This window comes from Carlito syrichta, unplaced genomic scaffold (assembly GCF_000164805.1).
Source record: "Carlito syrichta isolate Samal-C Ts95f unplaced genomic scaffold, Tarsius_syrichta-2.0.1 Scaffold309091, whole genome shotgun sequence".
NCBI classification, from domain to species: Eukaryota; Metazoa; Chordata; class Mammalia; order Primates; family Tarsiidae; genus Carlito; species Carlito syrichta.
In genome coordinates, this window is record NW_007253187.1 from 633,475 (window position 1) to 652,468 (window position 18,994).

Here is an 18,994-nt window from a genome sequence, read left to right on the forward strand (position 1 = left end):
AAAAAAAAAAAAAAAAAATTAAAGGAAGAAATTGTCCTTTCTTTCAGCTAAGAAGACCTAAATTTTTTTTTTTGAGTTGGAGTCTCACTCCATCACTCAGGCTAGAGTGTAGTGGCAAGATCACGGCCACCCCAGCATCAGCCTGCTGGGCTCAGGTGATCCTTCCACCTCGGCCTACCAAATAGCTGGAACTACAGGTGCACGCTACCACATCTGGCTAATTTTTAAATTTATTGTAGAGATGAGGTCTCACCAAGTTGCCCAGGCTGGTCTCGAACCCGTGGGCTCAGGCAATTTACTTGCCTTGGCCTCCCAAAGTGCGGGGATTACAGGCTGAGCCATCAAGTCTGGCTTGAAAGTAAATTTTGAAGGATGAATTTATTAGTACAGAATAGAATAAAAACTGATGCTTTGCCCTGATTCCAATATGATCAAGCACTTCACATAACACACTTTAAAAAACACAATTTTGTACTCAAACCTAAAGTAATGGGATCATCCTGAAATATTAAAAATTTTCCACAAACCTGGAGTCCCTAAAATATTTTTATCTCTGATTTTTGTTATGGTGATGTAAAAAGGCATGTCATGACCTTTCAAGATAAGATAATCACAGAACTGTAATCCCAGCATTTTAGGAGGATAAGGCGAGTTGATTGCCTGAGCCTGCGGGTTCGAGACCAGCCCGAGCAACTTGGTGAGATCTCATCTCTACAATTAAAAAAAAAAAAATTAATCAGGCATGGTAGCGGACGCCTGTAGTTCCGGCTACTTGGAAGGCTGAGGCAGAAGGATCGCTGGAGCCTGGCAGGTTGATGCTGGGGTGGCCATGAGCATGCTACTGCACTCTAGCCTGGGCAAGAGTGAGACTCCAACTCAAAAAGAAAAAAAAGGTAATCACAGAAGAAAGTGACTGTTTATCTACCATGAACAGACAAATGTAAACTTGATAACCTTGGTTTTTTTCAATACCTGTTATGCTTTATATTTGGTGATCTAGCTCTTCTTTTTTTTTTTGAGTCGGAGTCTCACTCTGTCACCCAGACTGGACTGGAGAGCAGTGGCCGCTTCCGGCCACTGCAGCCTCGACCTGCTGGCTCCAGTAATCCTTCCGCCTCAACCTTCCAAGTAGCTGGAACTACAGGCACATGCTACCACGCCCGGCTAATTTTTTTTATTTATTGTAGAGATGAGGTCTCACCAAGTTGCCCAGGCGGGTCTTGAACCCTCAGGCAATCCACTCACCTTGGTCTCCCAAAGTGCTGGGATTACAGGCTGAGCCACCGAGCCCGGCCGCGATCTAGCTCTTCTGAAGTCTGACTCCCTTGCAATCTTAGCAAGTAAGTTTTTTCCTTATTTTTTTTTCTAGAAAAGTCTGAGCCTTTCTTTGACAGCTATTCCTAGAAGTCCACTGGGGTAGTGTTCCACTGTTTGAACTCAAAGAAACAAGCAGGCTGACAGTGTACCATGCCCTGTTCTGGACCCCTCAGAACCCTCAGCTCCTCTTTCCTTGACTCTTCTGGTCAGCCTCACATTTGAGACTGACCTCTCTGGCTTTTGCACACACCTAGTTGCTGGTCAAGTCTATTCGTGACTAAGTATGCCAACTGTCCACACCAGTGGCAGCAGTGATTTAATCTGGATTTTAATTTTATCATCTGACCATTAAGTCATTTCTGTCAGGTGGCGGATGTCAGAACCTGGGTCCCAATCTGCTACCACCAACAGCTGAAATCTGGTTCCTGTGTTAGCCTTTTGTGTGTCTGCAAACTGTGAATTTCCTGAAACTGGAGAATGCAGGAATGAGAAGATTTTGGTGTTTCCTTGACTCTTGATAGCATACTCTGTGCACCAATATCTGTTCCTCTAAAGTGTTTTACCTAGGAACCTTTGAACAAAAAGTAAATCCAATCCCTGGCATGCAATGATTGACTTCTGTTTCTTAAATATATTAAATGTTTCTTTGGAACTTTTCAAATAAGGCTAAAGAAAGACACTCTCAGTTTATAAGGGGTACGAACATCAAAAAAGAAGAAACTGTTCTGCTAAATTGAGAAAGTAATCACAAAATTACTCAGATTTTCAATAATGGTGCTCTATTGAGGGATCTAGTGGTACTTAACTAATATTATATATCTTCATTACATACTGTGTTTATCTTGTTTCTTTAACTGATCAACATTTGTAACAGGCATGGACACCTGTTTCTATCCTAGGTATTCTTGCCTTATCAAAATTGGCTTCTTTACTTTTGAATAAAAGCTGATAAAATCTTCCATTTTAAATATATAAAATACTGTATTTCTTTTTTTCTTTTTTGAGTTGGAGTCTCACTCTGTCGCCCAGGCTGGAGTGCAGTGGCACACTCATGGCCACTGCAGCCTCGGCCTGCTGGGCTCCGGCGATCCTTCTGCCTCAGCCTTCCAAGTAGCCAGAACTACAGGTGCACACTACCACACCTGGCTAATTTTAAAATTTATTGTAGAGATGAGATTTCGACAAGTTGCCGAGGCTGGTCTCGAACCCGTGGGCTCAGGAGATCCACTCGCCTCAGCCTCCCAAAGTGCTGGGACTATAGGCTGAGCCACTGAGCCCAGCCATATATATATTTTTAAATGTAAATAAGAATGTGTTTGATGGTAGGAAGATGTACATATATGCAAGAAAATGGATGTTTTGCTTGTCAAGGGAAAAAAGGAAATTGTTTTCTTTAAATTTCTAAACATTACTGTTACTTATTGTGCTTTAAAAATACTATTTGACTATTTCCTTCAGATATTAAAGGCAATTCAATTTAATTAAAAATTCAATTAAATATTGTTGATATTTTTATCATGAAAGAACCAGAGCTGGGTGGGGTGGCTCATGCCTGTAATCCCAGCACTTTGGGAGGAAGAGGTGAGAGCAATGCCTGAGTCCAGGGGTTCAAGACCAGTCTGGGCAACTTGTCGAGATCTCATCTCTACAATAAATTTTTGTCTCTACAATACACAAAAATTAGCTGGGTGTGGTGGCACGCACCTATAGTTCCAGCTCCTTGGGAGGCTGAGGTGGAAGGATTACTTGAACCTAGCAGGCTGAAGCTGCAGTGGCTGTGAGCATGCCACTGCACTCCAGCCTGGGTAACAGAGTGAGACTCTGATGAAAAAGAAAAAACAAAACAAAACCAGAGCCCTTTAACCTTATCCTCTGGTAGTTTCTCCTTTTTCCTTATATTTGCCTAAAGGTCCCAGCTACAAACTAAAAATCAGAAACAATTTTTCTTCTAAAAGAAATATTTTTCTTCTAAAGAAATCTTACAAGGACCTCAGTAAATGACTGTATCAGGTACTACTGACTATTGTCATCAGGGAATAAACTCATGAGTATATATACAGGTTGATTATACCTTATCCAAAATGCTTGGGAACAGAGTGTTTTTTATCTTGGATTTTGGAATATTTGCATATACTTCATGAGATACCTTGATAGGACCTATGCCAGTTTGTTTCATATACACTTTATACATATAGTCCAAAGGTAATTTTATACAATATTTTAAATAATTTTGTGCATGAATCAAAGTTGTGTACACTGAACAACCAAAAAGCAAAGGTGTCACTGTCAGCCACCCATGTGGACAATCTGTTGTTGTCTAGCATCATTATCATCCAGGATTGAATTTATATGTTACTGATATGATATGCAATCATTTTCTTACACTTATTCACACAGAAGTACTTTACAGTAAAAAATGTGACATACCATTAGCACAGCAAAAAATTTTGTTCAGGATAACTAAGCAGCACAGAAGCATCACCAGAATACCTGTATCAGCTGCTAAACAATAGCAACAACAAACAACAGCAAGCTTTCAGTCTCTACCTATAATGCTATGTTTTAATGAAAAGGTTAAACTGTATACTGTAAAAAAAACCTTTTTTTTTAGGTGAGAAGAAATATCAGAAAACAGTTGAGGGAAGTGGATCCTCTAGGGATGAGGAGACATTTTGCTGCATGGCTTTTTAAATGTTTCCTCTAGAGTCATTGGCCTCATTAGCAATAGTTTTTGTCTTAGAAGTTTCCCTTTGATTTTATAAACTGACATGATTTCTTGTTCTGTTATGAATGCATACTGTTCTAGACCTTCAATAAGCCCATCACACATTTTCACCATGTTGTCTATAGGCATTTTTTTTCCTGCAGTGTTAACATCATCTTTTTTCCCCCTAGCCAAACCAAGAAGGAGAATGATGCCATTCTCGTTGTCATTATTATCACTGTCACCTTGATTCAGAACTACTTCAGTTATTTTACCATTGGTCAATGAACGAACAACTGGAGCTTCATTATTAAAAACTTCCTTTATACCCACTTCTTCCAAGCTCACGGATGTACTCTGAAGGTGCATATTTTTTGCATTTGTAAAGAGATCAGATATCATTTTCTTTCACATGACATGCCGAAGGAATTCTTCCAAGTCGCCACCTTATTTATCATTATTACTGAACATAGTTGCAGGTCAGAGGTCGCACAACTGTATCTTTAGTCCCTGTGTTCCCAGTGTTGGCAACAGCATATACGGCTGTCCAAGAAAGTGTTTTCATATTTAGTCTTCATTGATTTAAGGATAACCTGGTCACATAGCTTAATTAACAAAGTCATATTTAGGGGAAAGTATGTGGCATAAACATTATTTTGGATGAGAAATTCAGCTGGAGGATGAGCACAACAGTTGTCAAGGAATAACAAAATCTTACAATTATCATCCAGTCCAGCTTCCCTGCAATGAGCATAAGTTGCTGATACAGAATGACTGATACAAACCAGAAAAGATGTCCCTGGTGATCCAATCCTTTTGGTTAGCATTAATAAAGAATGGTAAGAAATTCACTCTTTGAAGCAGCAAGGATGCAAGCTTTTACCTATCATAGCAAATCTACACTTATGTGTGACTGCTGCATCAGCATATCTCAGCACTGTTACTTTGTCCTTGGCATCCTTACTTCCTATATGGGTGTCTCATCAGATAATCAGTGTCTTTCTGGAGCAATAATGCCAAAACAGTGTTTCACCAGCACTATGGATGTGTTCTGGTTGATGTCAGATTTCAACAGTAATGACTTTAGCAAACTTGTCAATTAATTTATTTCCGCTGCTTTGTGATCAGCACACGTCTTACCACCACAAATCTTTAAAAGTTTAATGCCATTGTCTGTCTTCTCTTAAATTTCTGTAGCCAGCCTGAGTTTTCAGTTCAGCATGACAGACCTTTGCTTGTTTCATGATCAGCATATCATTAAGAGACGTGAAGGCAGATCTAGTCTATAAATATGTGATGGAGATTTTCGTTTTTTGCTTTATGCAGTGTTTTAAAAAATTTTTCATTAAGTTCTGTTTATCACTTTCAGCATAGAACTTAAACAGTTTATCTTTCTGTTTCTTCAGGTCATATATAGTGGTCATTCCAACACCATATTCTTTCTTTTCTTTTTTTTTTTTTTTGAGTTGGAGTCTCACTCTGTCACCCAGACTGGAGTGCAGTGGCCGCTCCCGGCCATTGCAGCCTCGACCTGCTGGGCTCTGCTATCCTTCCGCCTCAGCCTTCCAGTAGCTGGAACTACAGGCATGCACTACCACGCCCAGCTAACTTTTTGATTTATTGTACAGATGAGGGCTCGCCAAGTTTCCCAGTCAGGTCTCGAACCTGCAGGCTCAGGCAATCCACTCACCTCAGCCTCCCAAAGTGCGGGATTACAGGCTGAGCCACTGAGCCCGGCTTTTTTTTTTTTCTTTTTTAAGACTCAGTGTCTATAACAATCAACAAGACTCTTCTCTAAGGTGTTTCACGCCTAAACACTGTCCAGTTTCTCTAACAGCTTGACTTTCTGTAATTAGATAAACATAAGTGCTTCCTCTTTTTCTTATTACTGTCACCCACAGGGGCATCTGCAGGCTTTTTTGACACTTTCAACAATATCTTTATACTATAGAACAAAGAATAAGCAAAAACACAGTGAGTAATGAGCATTAATGGGGCATTGTGGGAAATATGTTGTTGGCATGTCCAGCCTACACACATACCATTTTGTTATTTTTTGTGGACACATGTACATGGTGGAATCTGAGCATGTTCCAAAAAAATAAATCCCAGCTGAAGAAAGTGGGAGGGTCTTTTTTCTCTTGGGGATGCCAAACAAACTGTGTATTGTGCACCTGTATTTGACTGCGACCTGTCACATGAGGTCAGTAAATTTGTGGTGTCATGTTGGCACTCAAATTTTCAGATTAGGAATGCTCAACTTCTCTGTGTGTATATCTCACTACAGAGAACCACCTCTTAGACTGAACCAAGTAACTTTTCCAGTAATGCTTCAGTCTAAGAGCAGACATATTGTGGCAGTAGACTGCTTAACTCAAGATCAACAAAACTAGAATTAACTAGTTACCTCAGACTAAATGAATACACTGATTTAATAATATTTTTTACTTTTTAAAAACTTTAATGATGCAAAACACAAATGCTGACTTGACACATATTTACATATAACTTTTCCTTTCACATTTACAACTCAGCACATGGTGAATCCAGAGGAACTATTAATAATCAGTTTATGGAACATACTGCATTAGTATTTCAAAAGTTTATTCCAACCCATTTCTTCTTTTATACTCTAAAATATCATTATGTCGTTTGATGAGACAGAACCACAAGAAGCTGGAGGTGCTCAGGGCCAACCCAACCTTCAACCAGCTGGGTTCGGCATTTGGTGAATCCTGCACGTAGAACTTTGACCACACTGAAGCGGTGCTCGGGAGCCTGGTGGGGGCGGGGGGCAGCAACGGGGAGAAGGTTCACAGCAGCATGGGCAGCGCCATCTTGCTGGGCTGGGGTTGGACTTGGTCTCAACTTAATGTTAATGATCTGTTTTTCATGGAATTTTTTTGAAACCTCATTTCTTCTTAATGTATTGTTAACTTTCAATTTAACGGGTTTTTTTGTTTGTTTAAAGACAGGGTCTTACTCTGTCACCAGGCTGGAGCACAGTAACACAGTCATGGCTCACTGCAGCCTCGACCTCCTGGGATCAAGCAATCCTCCTACCTCGGCCTCTGAAGTTGCTGGGACTATACATATGTGCCACCATGCCTGCCTAATTTTTCTGTTTTTTAAGTAGAGACAAATTTTCAGTTCATCATGGTAGACAGCTGCTTGCTTCATGATCAGCATATCATTAAGTGACATATATTGGTAGCTTTGTTGTCCTGTCTGGTCTTGAACTTCTGGCATCAAGTGATCCTCCTGCCTCAGCCTCCCTAAGTGCTGAGATTACAGGGGTGAGCCATCAATCCTGGCTTAAATTTAACAAGTTAAAATCAGAATGAAATCCTCTTTAAATGGTTTCTTGTTCTGACTGTACCCTCAGAACTGAACAGAACTGAACTGAACCTCAGGTCAACCATTGGTTGGCTTTACTCTACAAGACAATGATAAAAATGGTTAATTATTACGTAGTACACATTAAATATATTTTTTAATGAGCAGGTAGTTATGTCCATAGATTCAATAAGAATATGTACTCCTCTTTAACAGACAAATCTGACCTCCTTCTTACAGAAAAATCTTTTTTTTTTTTTTTGAGTTGGAGTCTCACTCTGTCACCCAGACTGGAGTGCAGTGGCCGCTCCCGGTCACTGCAGCCTCGACCCGCTGGGCTCCGGCGATCCTTCCACCTCAGCTGTCCAAGTAGCTGGAATTACAGGCATGCGCTACCATGCCTGGCTGATTTTTTGATTTATTCTAGAGATGAGGTCTCGCTGACCAGGCGGGTTTCGAATCCATGGGCTCAGGCAATCCACTCACCTCAGCCTCCCAAAGGCACGGGATTGCAGGCTGAGCCACCGAGCCCGGCCAGAAAAATCTTTGTAACTATGACCACACCAAAAGTTTCATTTAATTAGGTATGATAATCCTACTGTTAAGGAACAAAGACTACATTTTACATTTCACATGTAGAACTTATGTCTAAAAGGTCTCCCAGGAAAATGTGCTTGGTACTTGCTTTACAGCTTAGAAAATTCCAGCCTTAAAGATTGTAAAAACTGACTTCCTAGCAAATCAGGCACATTAATAAACACAGGATCTCAGAGAAAGAGCATATCTTACAGCTATAAGCATTGCAAGCAAACTTGGCATAGACAAATTATATGGTTCTTGGTTCCTCATCTAAATAGAACTAAGAGAGAGAATAAAATATTTCTAACACATAAATTTTAATCCTAGGGCCTTTACAAAATCCATTATGAACAGATCTCTGAATCCTGAATTTCATACAGCTTTAATTTTGTTAACCATATAAAAGGAGGTTCTTTATGTATTAGTATCTTCTGTTAGCTATGCAGATTAACTTGCCAAATAAAACAAAATATCAAACAATATTAAATCACTACCTCATTAAGCAAGTTATATGATTGAAACTATTCTTTTTTTTTTTTTTTGAATTGGAGTCTCACTCGGTCGCCTAGACTGGAGTGCAGTGGCCGCTTCTGGCCACTGCAGCCTCGACCTGTTAGGCTCCGGTGATCCTTCCGCCTCAGTCTTCCAAGTAGCCGGAATTACAGGCAGGCGCCACCACGCCCGGCTGATTTTTTGTAGAGATGAGGTCTCACTGCCCAGGTGGGTCTCGAACCCGCAGGCTCAGGCAATCCACTCACCTCAGCCTCCCAAAGGCGCGGGATTACAGGCTGAGCCACCGAGCCCGGCTTGAAACTGCTCTTAATGGAGGGAACTTGACCACAAAGAGACTGTGCGAGACTGTCTTGCTTACAGTATCACTAAACACTTTACATACCACAGTAAAAGAAATGAACACCAAATAAACACATTAAAAAAAACCATACTGTACTCTGAGATGTCACAAAAACAACTTGGGTCACACTAATTGGTTCTGTTCTACCAAATAATAAAAACTTAACTGTTTCTCACAAACCTGAACTCCCTAACAGAACATTTTTATCTCTAATCTTTGTTATGCTGATGTCTGAAGACAGTTATGACCTTTGTGAATGTGGTAATTTTCTGTAAACTTGATTACTTTGGCAATTCTGTGGGTTTTAAAAATCCTTTAAATACCTGTTGTGTTTTGTATTTGGTAACTTTCTTGTATTCTTGGCAAGAAAAAATTTCTAAATGCTTCCATTTTTGAGTCTTCTTTGACAATAGTTATTGGCACAGATGTGAATAATAAATATTCTTTGGAAGAATGAACAAATGAAGAGCTGAACTTGCAGTTCAATTTAGAGTAGGTCCCAGAAGTGTCAAGTCCAAAAAGGGTATTTGGAAAGCTTCAATCTCAACAACCCAGAGTAAACATTTCCTTATGCAATATAATAGGCAGATTTTTTTCAAATAACCTTAAAAATGTTTTTGTCCTGATTTAACTTGGTGTCAAACTCCTTTTACAAATATCGAGATAAGTAAGAACAGTACAGTTCTTTATCTCTTCACTTATGCTCTTATGTGTTAATAATCAAACTGAGTGATGAGCAAGATGTACATGAAACTGGGGATTGATGTTTATCTTTTGAAAATTCATTATTTACATTGCCAACCTATTCAAATCCGGGTTGTTTCTCTGAGAACATATGTATTTTTTAATTCATTAAAAGTATAAAAATAAACACTACTTACTGGATCAAAGACCAACATCCTGCAAAGGAGATGAACAGCTTCGTGAGTAGCCTGGCTAGACAGGGTATAGAGTACGGGAAGAGATGGCTGTGAAAAAATTAAAAATTAAAATATTTAAGTAAGCCTTTGTGTAAACAGACATGGAATACAGCCAATTTATGACAAGGTAAGTACTCAGCTCCAAAGACAATGTGTATACATAAGTCTAAATTAAAGGGGAACAAGTGTCCCTCTCATTAACCTGTCTTCAAAAGCAACAATTGTCACTTACTTTGAGTAGTTTATTTTATATTGCAAGATTACCAATTGTAGGATAAAGCGCTAAAAAGCCTATGAAAAATGAAAACTAATCTTATAAATAAGGTGCTCCTGTTAGCCTTATGTCTTTTTATTAATAGAAAAAAAGACAGCCAGGCTCGGTGGCTCAGCCTATAATCCCACGCTTTGGGAGGCTGAGGTGAGTGGATTGCCTGAGTCCGCGGGTTCGAGACCTGCCTGGGCAACTTGGTGAGACCTCATCTCTACAATAAATTAAAAAAAAAAAAATTAGCCGGGCGTGGTAGTGCACACCTATAGTTCCAGCTACTTGGAAGGCTGAGGCGGAAGGATCGCCGGAGCCCAGCAGGTCGAGGCTGTGGTGGCTCCCAGTCTGAGCAACAGAGTGAGACTCCAACTCAAAAAAAAAAAGAAAAGAAAAAAAGACATACAAATTTATTTAACGTATATAGATGGGAGACTTCAGAATGAAAACCCAAACCCCCAATGAAATATAGAAGCTCATATATCATCTTGACGTTATAAAAAGAATGGGCTCGGAGCATAGCCAAAAATAGGTTTTAGCCAGCCTTATATCTTAAATGCTTTAGCAAGAAAGGAAGACCAAACATGCCTGGGATGGGAGAAAAATTTAAAACCCTGGCCACATGCAGAGCAGGTAAACTATAAGCATAACATTACCATAAAAGGTGCTAAACTAGTCCTAAAGGAGTAGGACACTCAGGAATTTACAAAATTGTCTAAGAAAGTATACCACTTTTTTGTTTGTTTAAAGTTGGAGTCTCACTCTGTTGCCCAGGCTGGAGCAACTGCTGGGCTCAGGCGAGCTTTTCACCTTGGCCTTCCAAGTGGCTGGAACTACAGACGTACACCACAGCACTCAGCTAATTTTTTAAATTTACGAGGTCTTTCCAAGGTGTTCTGGTTGGTCTTGAACCTCTGAGCTCAGGCAATCCTCTCATCTCTGCCTTTGTGTTTGGCACCACTGGTTTTGAGGGTTCAACTTGAATTGCCTTCAGCATTGATTTCTCACTCAATAATTGTCTTTCATAAATGATAGGCATATCCACATGAACATATCTGACCCTCTTGTGCTGAGGCAGGGAGATGGCTTTGATAACTTGAAAAGGCTTATAAAGCTTCTATTTCACTTTAGGAGAGTCAGGGGTTGGAGCAGGAGAATGGCACCATTGCTCTGTCTCTTACAAAAGTAATTTCTTTATCTCTTAACATAAAAAAGGAAGGAATTAAGGCAATAAAAAATGTTCAGACACCCCTTCTAATGCTAAATATAACCTTTGGCAGTGGGATTATCCCACAAGTTTTATATGTTGTAGGTATATGGCCAAATAATTATTGGCTTGGTTTTCACACATTGATTGATTGATAGACTGAGTTGGAGTCTCACTCCATCGCCCAGGCTGGAGTGCAGTGGCACACTCACGGCCACCCCAGCATCAACCTGCTGGGCTCCAGTGATTCTTTCGCCTCAGCCTTCCAAGTAGCTGGAACTACAGGCGTGTACTACCACGCCCAGCTAACTTTTTTTTTTCCTTAAAATTTATTGTAGTGATGAGGTCTCACCAGTTGCCTGGGCTGGTCTCGAACCCCCGGGCTCAGACAATCCACTTGCCTTGGCCTTCCAAAGTGCTGGGATTCAGGCTGACTCACCAAGCCTGGCACACCATTTTATTTTTTAAAAAGAAACTAATCTCCCTTAACTGTACCCCACAAAACTATAATAAAAATACTGATTAATTATTAAAAAAAAAAAAAAAAAAAAAAAAAAAAAGAAACTAATCTCTTAGTGGAGTAAATTGTTTTCCTAATGGCTTTTAGAACTGGCTTCTGCTCATAACCTTTCTGTGGCCAGACAAGACTGGTAGGTCAAAACTTTAAAAATTAGCTTAAATAAAAAGTCAAAGTCTGGCCTAAAGAAAACCTTAACTTATTTTTTTTTGAGTTGGAATCTCACTGTGTCGCCCAGACTAGAGTGCAGTGGCACACTCCTGCCCACTGCAGCCTTGACCTGCTGGGCTCCGGCGATCCTTCCGCCTCAGCCTTCCAAGTAGCTGGAACTATAGGAGCGCGCTACCACGCCCAGCTAATTTTTTGATTTATTGTAGAGATGAGGTCTCGTTAAGTTGCCCAGGCAGGTCTTGAATCTGCGAACTCAGGCAATCCACTCACCTCAGCCTCCCAAAGTGTGGGATTACAGGCTGAGCCACCGAGCCCAGCAGAAAACCTTAACTTTAGGGGTACTGACTTTTACTGTGCTTTGGAAAGTGAAGAGGTTCAGTACCGCAAACTACATTTTTTCTGAATCTGATCCTTTCCTATTAGCTCTAAATGCTATACCTTCTCCTTTAAAAAAAAGAGAGAGAGAGAGAGAGAGAGAGAGAGAGAGAGAGAGAGAGAGAGAGAGAGAGAGAGAGAGATGAGGGTCTTACTATGTTGCCTAGGCTGAACTTGAACTTCTGGGTTCAGTGATCCTCCCGCCTTAGCCTCCTATGAAGCTGAGACTATAGGTGAATGCCACCAAGCCCAGCTTCTCTAAATACTTCTTACATCATCTGCTTCTTCAGGGATTCCTTACAAAACTTTGAACTTTTAAGAAATCATCTCAACTAGAGCACCCTTTCGTAGTTGTGGGGCTTCCTATTCTGTATAATGCTCAAGACTGCTTCATTATGATTATAATACATAGCTCTAGGCTTGTGGAGAAAGCTCAAAAGAGAGTTATTATTTTGTTTTTGAGTTGAAGTCTCAACTCTGTCGCCCAGGCTGGAGTGCAGTGGCACACTCACGGCCACTGTAGCCTCGACCTGCTGGGCTCAGGCGATTCTTCTACCTCAGTCTTCCAAGTAGCAGGAACTACAGGAGCGTGCCATCACGCCCAGCTAATTTTTTGATTTATTGTAGAGAAGAGGTCTCACCATGTTGCCCAGGCTGGTCTTGAACCCCCGGGCTCAGGCAATCCTCTTGCCTCCATCTCCCAAGCTGCGTGAGCCACTGTGCCCAGCCAAAAGAGAGTTTCAAAATCATATGTGTTTCTCTCATTTCAAGAACAAAAAACAGGCTGGGCTCGGTGGCTCAGCCTGTAATCCCACGCTTTGGGAGGCCGAGGTGAGTGAATTGCCTGAGCCTGCGGGTTCATCTTGGTGAGACCTCATCTCTACGATAAATCAAAAAAATTAGCCGGGCGTGGTAGCGCGCGCCTATAGTTCTGGTTACTTGGAAGGCTGAGGTGGAAAGATCACTGGAGTCCAGCAAGTCGAGGCTGGGAGCGGCCACTGCATTCCAGTCTGGGTGACAGAGTGAGACTCCAACTCAAATAAATAAATAAATAAAAGAACAAAAACCAAAAACCCATACATGAACATGATGGTATCTTGATTAGTACTGATCTCTTCTGTAGATACCACTTCATCATATCATATTAGAGTTAGAGCATGCACATTTTGTTACTACATCAATGTTTTAGTTTTTAAGACAGAGTCTCACTTTGTCACCCAGGCTAGAGTGCAGTGACATGATCATAGTTCACTGCAACCAGGATCTTCTCACCACAGTCTCTTGAATAGCTGGGACTACAGGTACATGCCACCACAGCTGGCTAAGTTTTTGCATTTTTTTGTACAGAAAAAGGTCTTGCTATGTTGTCCACATTGGTCTCAAACTCTTAATCTCAAGCAGTCCTCCTGGTTTGGCCCTTCAAAGTGCTGGGATTATAGACATAAGCCATTGCACCTGGTGTTACTACATCATTAACAGTCCATTAATGGGAGTGCAGAACCTCTAGTGGGGGAAGAGGTTTGATTTATGATTTGGGGAAATCTAGCCATTTGAACAAGGCCATTATTAATTCTGAGGCAAACTGGAAGCAAGTTTTACTTGGAAACTCTCATGTATTTCCTGTGGGGAATCCTGTCTTATATTTTCTGGCTTGTCAGTAGATGGAAATTCAAAGTATCACAGAAAGCACCTGCTATTTGAACACTGGAAGGCTAGGAATAGCAGCATAAGAAAGTCTCATGTTGGTCAACCTCTCCATAACACCAGAAATAAGAGAAGCAGAATACTAAAATGTCTCTGAGGAACCTCAGAATCCTGCTATGACAACTGCTAATATCAAGTATTTTAAATATCTGCCTTTCTAACAAAAACCACATAAGAAAATCCAACAAGAAGATACCTCAGAATCATCAGGAAGTAATTATTTACTATACAAAATCTTTTTTTAGGATCAAGGAGTTATAGAGATAAAATTAGGTAGGGGTTCTAGCTCTGTCTCATTGTTAACTAATTAGATAAATCAACATGTCTGAACCTAAGTTGTTTTTTTTTTTTTTTGAGTCGAGTCTCACTCTGTCGCCCAGGCTAGAGGGCAGTGGCACACTCAAGGCCACTGCAGCCTTGACCTGCTGGGCTCAGGAGATCCTTCCGCCTCAGCCTTCCAAGTGGCTGGAACTACAGGCATGTGCTAGACAATTCTTATAACCAAAATGTCTCATTATCTTTCTCCTACTCTTAAACAGAAACCACCCCTCTTCCTCTTTTGTTGTAGAGGTATGTTATAGCTTAGGGAAGGGAATATGGGAATGAGTACTAGGAGACATGGGTTTAAATTCTAATTCCGCCATCACTGTTGGTTAAGTTACTCAAGGCTTGGCTTTCTTACCTATTAAACAGTACCAACACACACATCTCTAACTACTAATATCATTGTTAATCATTTAACATTCACCAAATGTCAGGCTCTGGGTTAGGGGCTGAAGCAACAAAGATGACTAAGTCCTTTTTGGTAGGCAAAAATGACAGGCAAAAACGTAGTTTCAGATGGTAGTGAATGGAGGATAGAGAACAAATTAGAAGGCAAAAATTTTAAGATCCGAGGATGACAGCATATGGAATGGAAGGGGAAGGGGGATTGAGAAAATCAAATCAGTGGATGTTAAGCTACCTGAAATTTTAAATGTCTCTCCTTACCCAGAGTATACTCCAACAAATACACTAAAAGTAAGGCTATGAATTCAGTTTAGAACAGTCATATTATATATGTTCTTCTTTTCCATGTTTATGTCAGTTCATTCATGCCACTACTTCTTCAGAAACACAGTCATTTATACTTTAGTTTCTAGCATTGGCTCTACTGAAAAAAACGCAGTGCTAGAGATCCTGCATTTCTAAGTTCATTTTCTTCCCTCTAATTCACCAGTCATTAAGGCTAAAACCAGACAAGAAGTTTATGTTGATCACACGTGGAATAGAATCAATTTGAATAAAACAAAAAATAGAATGCTTCGAAATATGTCCTAAATATCTCATTTGGAAATGATTTTACAAATTCTCCCAACATTCACAAATGTTAATTTTCCTCCTTTAAAATAAACAGCTTCGTTTTCTGTTTGTTCTGCAAGTTTATAAGTCACTTAGCAATGTAGGAGTGAGTGGGTGCCAGTGCTGAGTCATGAGGATAGGAAGGGGTATATGGAGTGCTCTATTAATGACTATGATTGTCAGTGAAATGAAGCAAGGATGAGCTTTTGGACTTGGGTGAATGGCCCTAAATGATATGCCACAGTCATAAGCTAAGTGTAGAGTGCTGCTTGCTACAGCAGAGTCGGCCAGGCTGTGCAAGTGTCCTGAGTAGACTTCCAATTAGATCTCATCCAACTACATTTAGGTTTTAGACCTTATCTGGCAGCAAAGAAGCTGTGATGATCAGTCAGCAATATTAGCTGAGTGCACAGTGCACAGTATGCTATACTAAGCACTCTAGGGTGACATAAAAGAAACCCCTACAATATAAAATACGTTTGAACTGAATAAACTATCTAATAGCCTTTGAGTCTATTAAATGTAAGATATTGCCCCTGTCAGGAGACAGGACTATTTTTATTGAAGTGAAAATATTGTATCTATTTCTGATACAATTAACTGGGTAGAAGATGAAGAAACCAAAGACCTAAATCTTAGAAGAACAAAAGGACTAAACGCTGACAACAGACTTCAATCCTATTAATAGGTCAGTACCTCAGTAAGTATCTTCCTTAATAAACACTTGGGTTCTGGAAGCTAAGCTTCCCTTCATTCAAGGTTTTGAGTTGGAGAAAAGAAACAATAAATAAAAAATACCATATAGTGCTTTTGTCTGCCCAGCACTCCTTTAGGGAACCACCACTTTTTCACTCTCAAACCAAGTGGTTTGTTTGGGCTTGATTTCAATCTCTTAACTCCAAAAATGGCCGGGTATGGTGGCTCATGTCTACAATCCCAGCACTTTGGAAGGTGGAAGCCAGAGGGTTGCCTAAGTCCAGAAGTTTGATAACAGCCTGGACAACTTGGTAAGACCTTGTCTCTACAATAAATCAAAAAACTGGCAGGAGAGATGGTGTGCACCTGTAGTCCCAGCTACTAAGAAGTCTGAGGTAAAAGCATCACCTGAGCCCAGTCGTGAGTGTGCCCCTGTATTCCAGCCAGAGTGACAGAGTGAAACTCTGACTCAAAAAACAAAACCAAACCAAACTCCAAAAAATCCTTCCAAAAATGGGCATCTGATGCAGACCTGCCCAATCAAATGATATTATCCCCCCTGAGTACCATGTCTGGCACCAAGATGGGTACATGGGCTAAAGCAGGCAAGGGACCGACAATGGAATAGCTAACCCAAATAATGCCCTCAACCTTTTTTTCCCCTTATCTGACTTTATTATGTAGGATAGAAAAACTAAATACTGGCCAGGCACAGTGGCTCATGCCTATAATCCCAGCACTATGGGAGGACAAGGCGAAGGCGAAAGGATTGCCTGAGCCCAGGGGTTTAAGACCAGACTGGGCAACTTGGTGAGACCTCGACTCTACAATAAGTCAAGAAAAATTAGCTGGGCGTGGTGGTGCATGACTATAGTTCTAGCTTCTTGGAAGGCTGAGGTGGAAGGATCACCTGAGCCCAGCAGGTCGAGGCTGCAGTGGCTGTGAGTGTACCATTGCACTCCAGCCTGGGCAACAGAATGAGACTCCTACTCAAAAAAAAAAAAGACAAAAAAAAAGCTAAATACTCATTTGTTAGTCTGTTTTGCAGCTGGGAGGCCATATATGACACAGTTCTGGAAAATGACATGTCTTCTTTTCTCCATTTTTTTGCTTTGAATATGGATGTGACTTCTGGACAAGCTACAGCTATAATGTGACTCTGAGGCGATAAGCAAGGGTATGAAGTCAACATTCTAAATTTGGCAGAGCAGAAAATGAGAAAAAGCTGGATCCTTGACACAAGTAAGTTGTTATACCAGCTCCAAACTACCTCCAGACTTTTTGATATGAGGAAAAAATGAACTCTTAACTTCTTAAACCATCATAAGCAATACTTCCTGTTACTTACAACCAAACACATTCCTAATCAGAAACCTTCCAAATTTTTTTTTTTGGAGCTATTTGGGAAGCCCTTTCCAGAAAGAAGGATTGCTATGATAACAGAATGCAGGCCTGGACTGCTGGCTCTATCTTTGCAAACACACAAGGCAAGTCTGCCTAAAAATGAAGCCAACACACAGGAAAACAGAGCAGGAAAGGAAAGTCAGATTCCTGGCATGGAACATCACTGACAACCTGAATTCCAGCAGGGCCTGAAGTTAGTTGTAGCTTAAGGCCTTTCAGTTATATGAGCCTATATGTTCTCTTCTTTGCTTAAGTCAGTTTAAACTGAGTTTCATTGGAAAGAGTCCTAATTATTACACCACATGTAAGTATATATATTAACCAGCCAACACAAATAAATTAACTTGACACAGTAATCGGCGACTTTAAGACAATTAGGTTCTCTCTCTATATATATACATATATATATATACAGTTGACCCTTGAATAACACAGGTTTGAATTTTGTGGGTCCACTTATATGTAAATTTTTTCTCAATAAAAGTTACACTGAGTGTGTCTCTCTTTTCCACCCCTTCTACTTCTGCCACGCCTGAGACAGCAAGACCAACTCCTCCTTTTCCTCCCCCCCTCAGCCTACTCAACATGAAAACAATGAGGTTGAAGACCTTTATGATGATCCACCTCCACATAATGATTAGTAAATAAATTTTTTTCTTCCTCATTATTTTTAATAACATTTTATTTTCTCTGGCTCACTTTACTGCAAGAATACAGTGTATAATACATATATAAAATATATGTTAATCAACTGCTTATGTTATCAGTATGGCTTCTGGTCAACTGTAGGCTGTCAGTAGTTAAGTTTTGGGGAGTCAAAATTTATATATGGATTTTCAACTGTGGGGGAGGATTGGTGTACCTAGGCCCCTGTAGTGTTCATGGATCAACTGTATTTGTATTTTTTAAAAGCCCCTATCCCATATTTCTATTTGTACAAATATATGTAAATAAATGAATAGAAAAATATGTCTGGAAAGACATTCTCAAATTAATCTAGAGTAGACTGGGATTGGAGGTGTTAGTTGTCGATGACTTTAACGCTCTGTAAAATTTTTGTTTTATTTTATATGTCTGTACATATTACTTGTATATATTATACAAATGAAATTTTAATAAGTCTGCTGTGAAGGTATTGGTAGGCAGTATATACTGGCTAACACAGTTTTTGGAATTAGAGATACCTATTTTTAGGATCTGGCTTATGACCTTAAGCATATTATTTAACCTCTATCTCTCATTTGTAAAAATAAATAATAATGTTACATTATAGTATTATGAGAATTTAATAAGCTAATATACAAGAAGTGTTTAGGAAAATGCAGACTTCTAATTATTGTTAGAAAGTATTGTTATTAACGCAAATGGTAATTTAAGTAGCTACTTAGATGAAAACTAATTGAAAGAAGCTTAGTAGCTGAGCTCGGTGGCTCAGCCTATAATCCCGCGCCTTTGGGAGGCTGAGGTGAGTGAATTGCCTGAGCCCGCGGGCTCGAGACCCGCCTGGGCAGCAAGATCTCATCTCTACAATAAATCAAAAAATCAGCCGGGCGTGGTAGCGCATGCCTGTAATTACGGCTACTTGGAAGGCTGAGGCGGAAGGATCGT

General features: G+C 40.1%; 1 protein-coding gene across 3 annotated transcripts in view; it reads right to left on the bottom strand.

The window, feature by feature from the left end:
* The window catches only part of NLK (nemo like kinase), a 165,575-nt gene that overhangs the window by 7,389 nt on the left and 139,192 nt on the right, over positions 1–18,994 (bottom strand). For all 3 annotated transcript variants that reach the window (XR_002482452.1, XM_008066724.2, XM_008066723.2), the window contains exon 8: positions 9,671–9,757. Coding sequence is in view for 2 of the 3 variants with exons in the window: in XM_008066724.2 (XP_008064915.1) it covers positions 9,671–9,757 (87 nt within the window). In the remaining variant the exon portion in view is untranslated. The remainder of the gene's footprint in view (positions 1–9,670; positions 9,758–18,994) is intronic.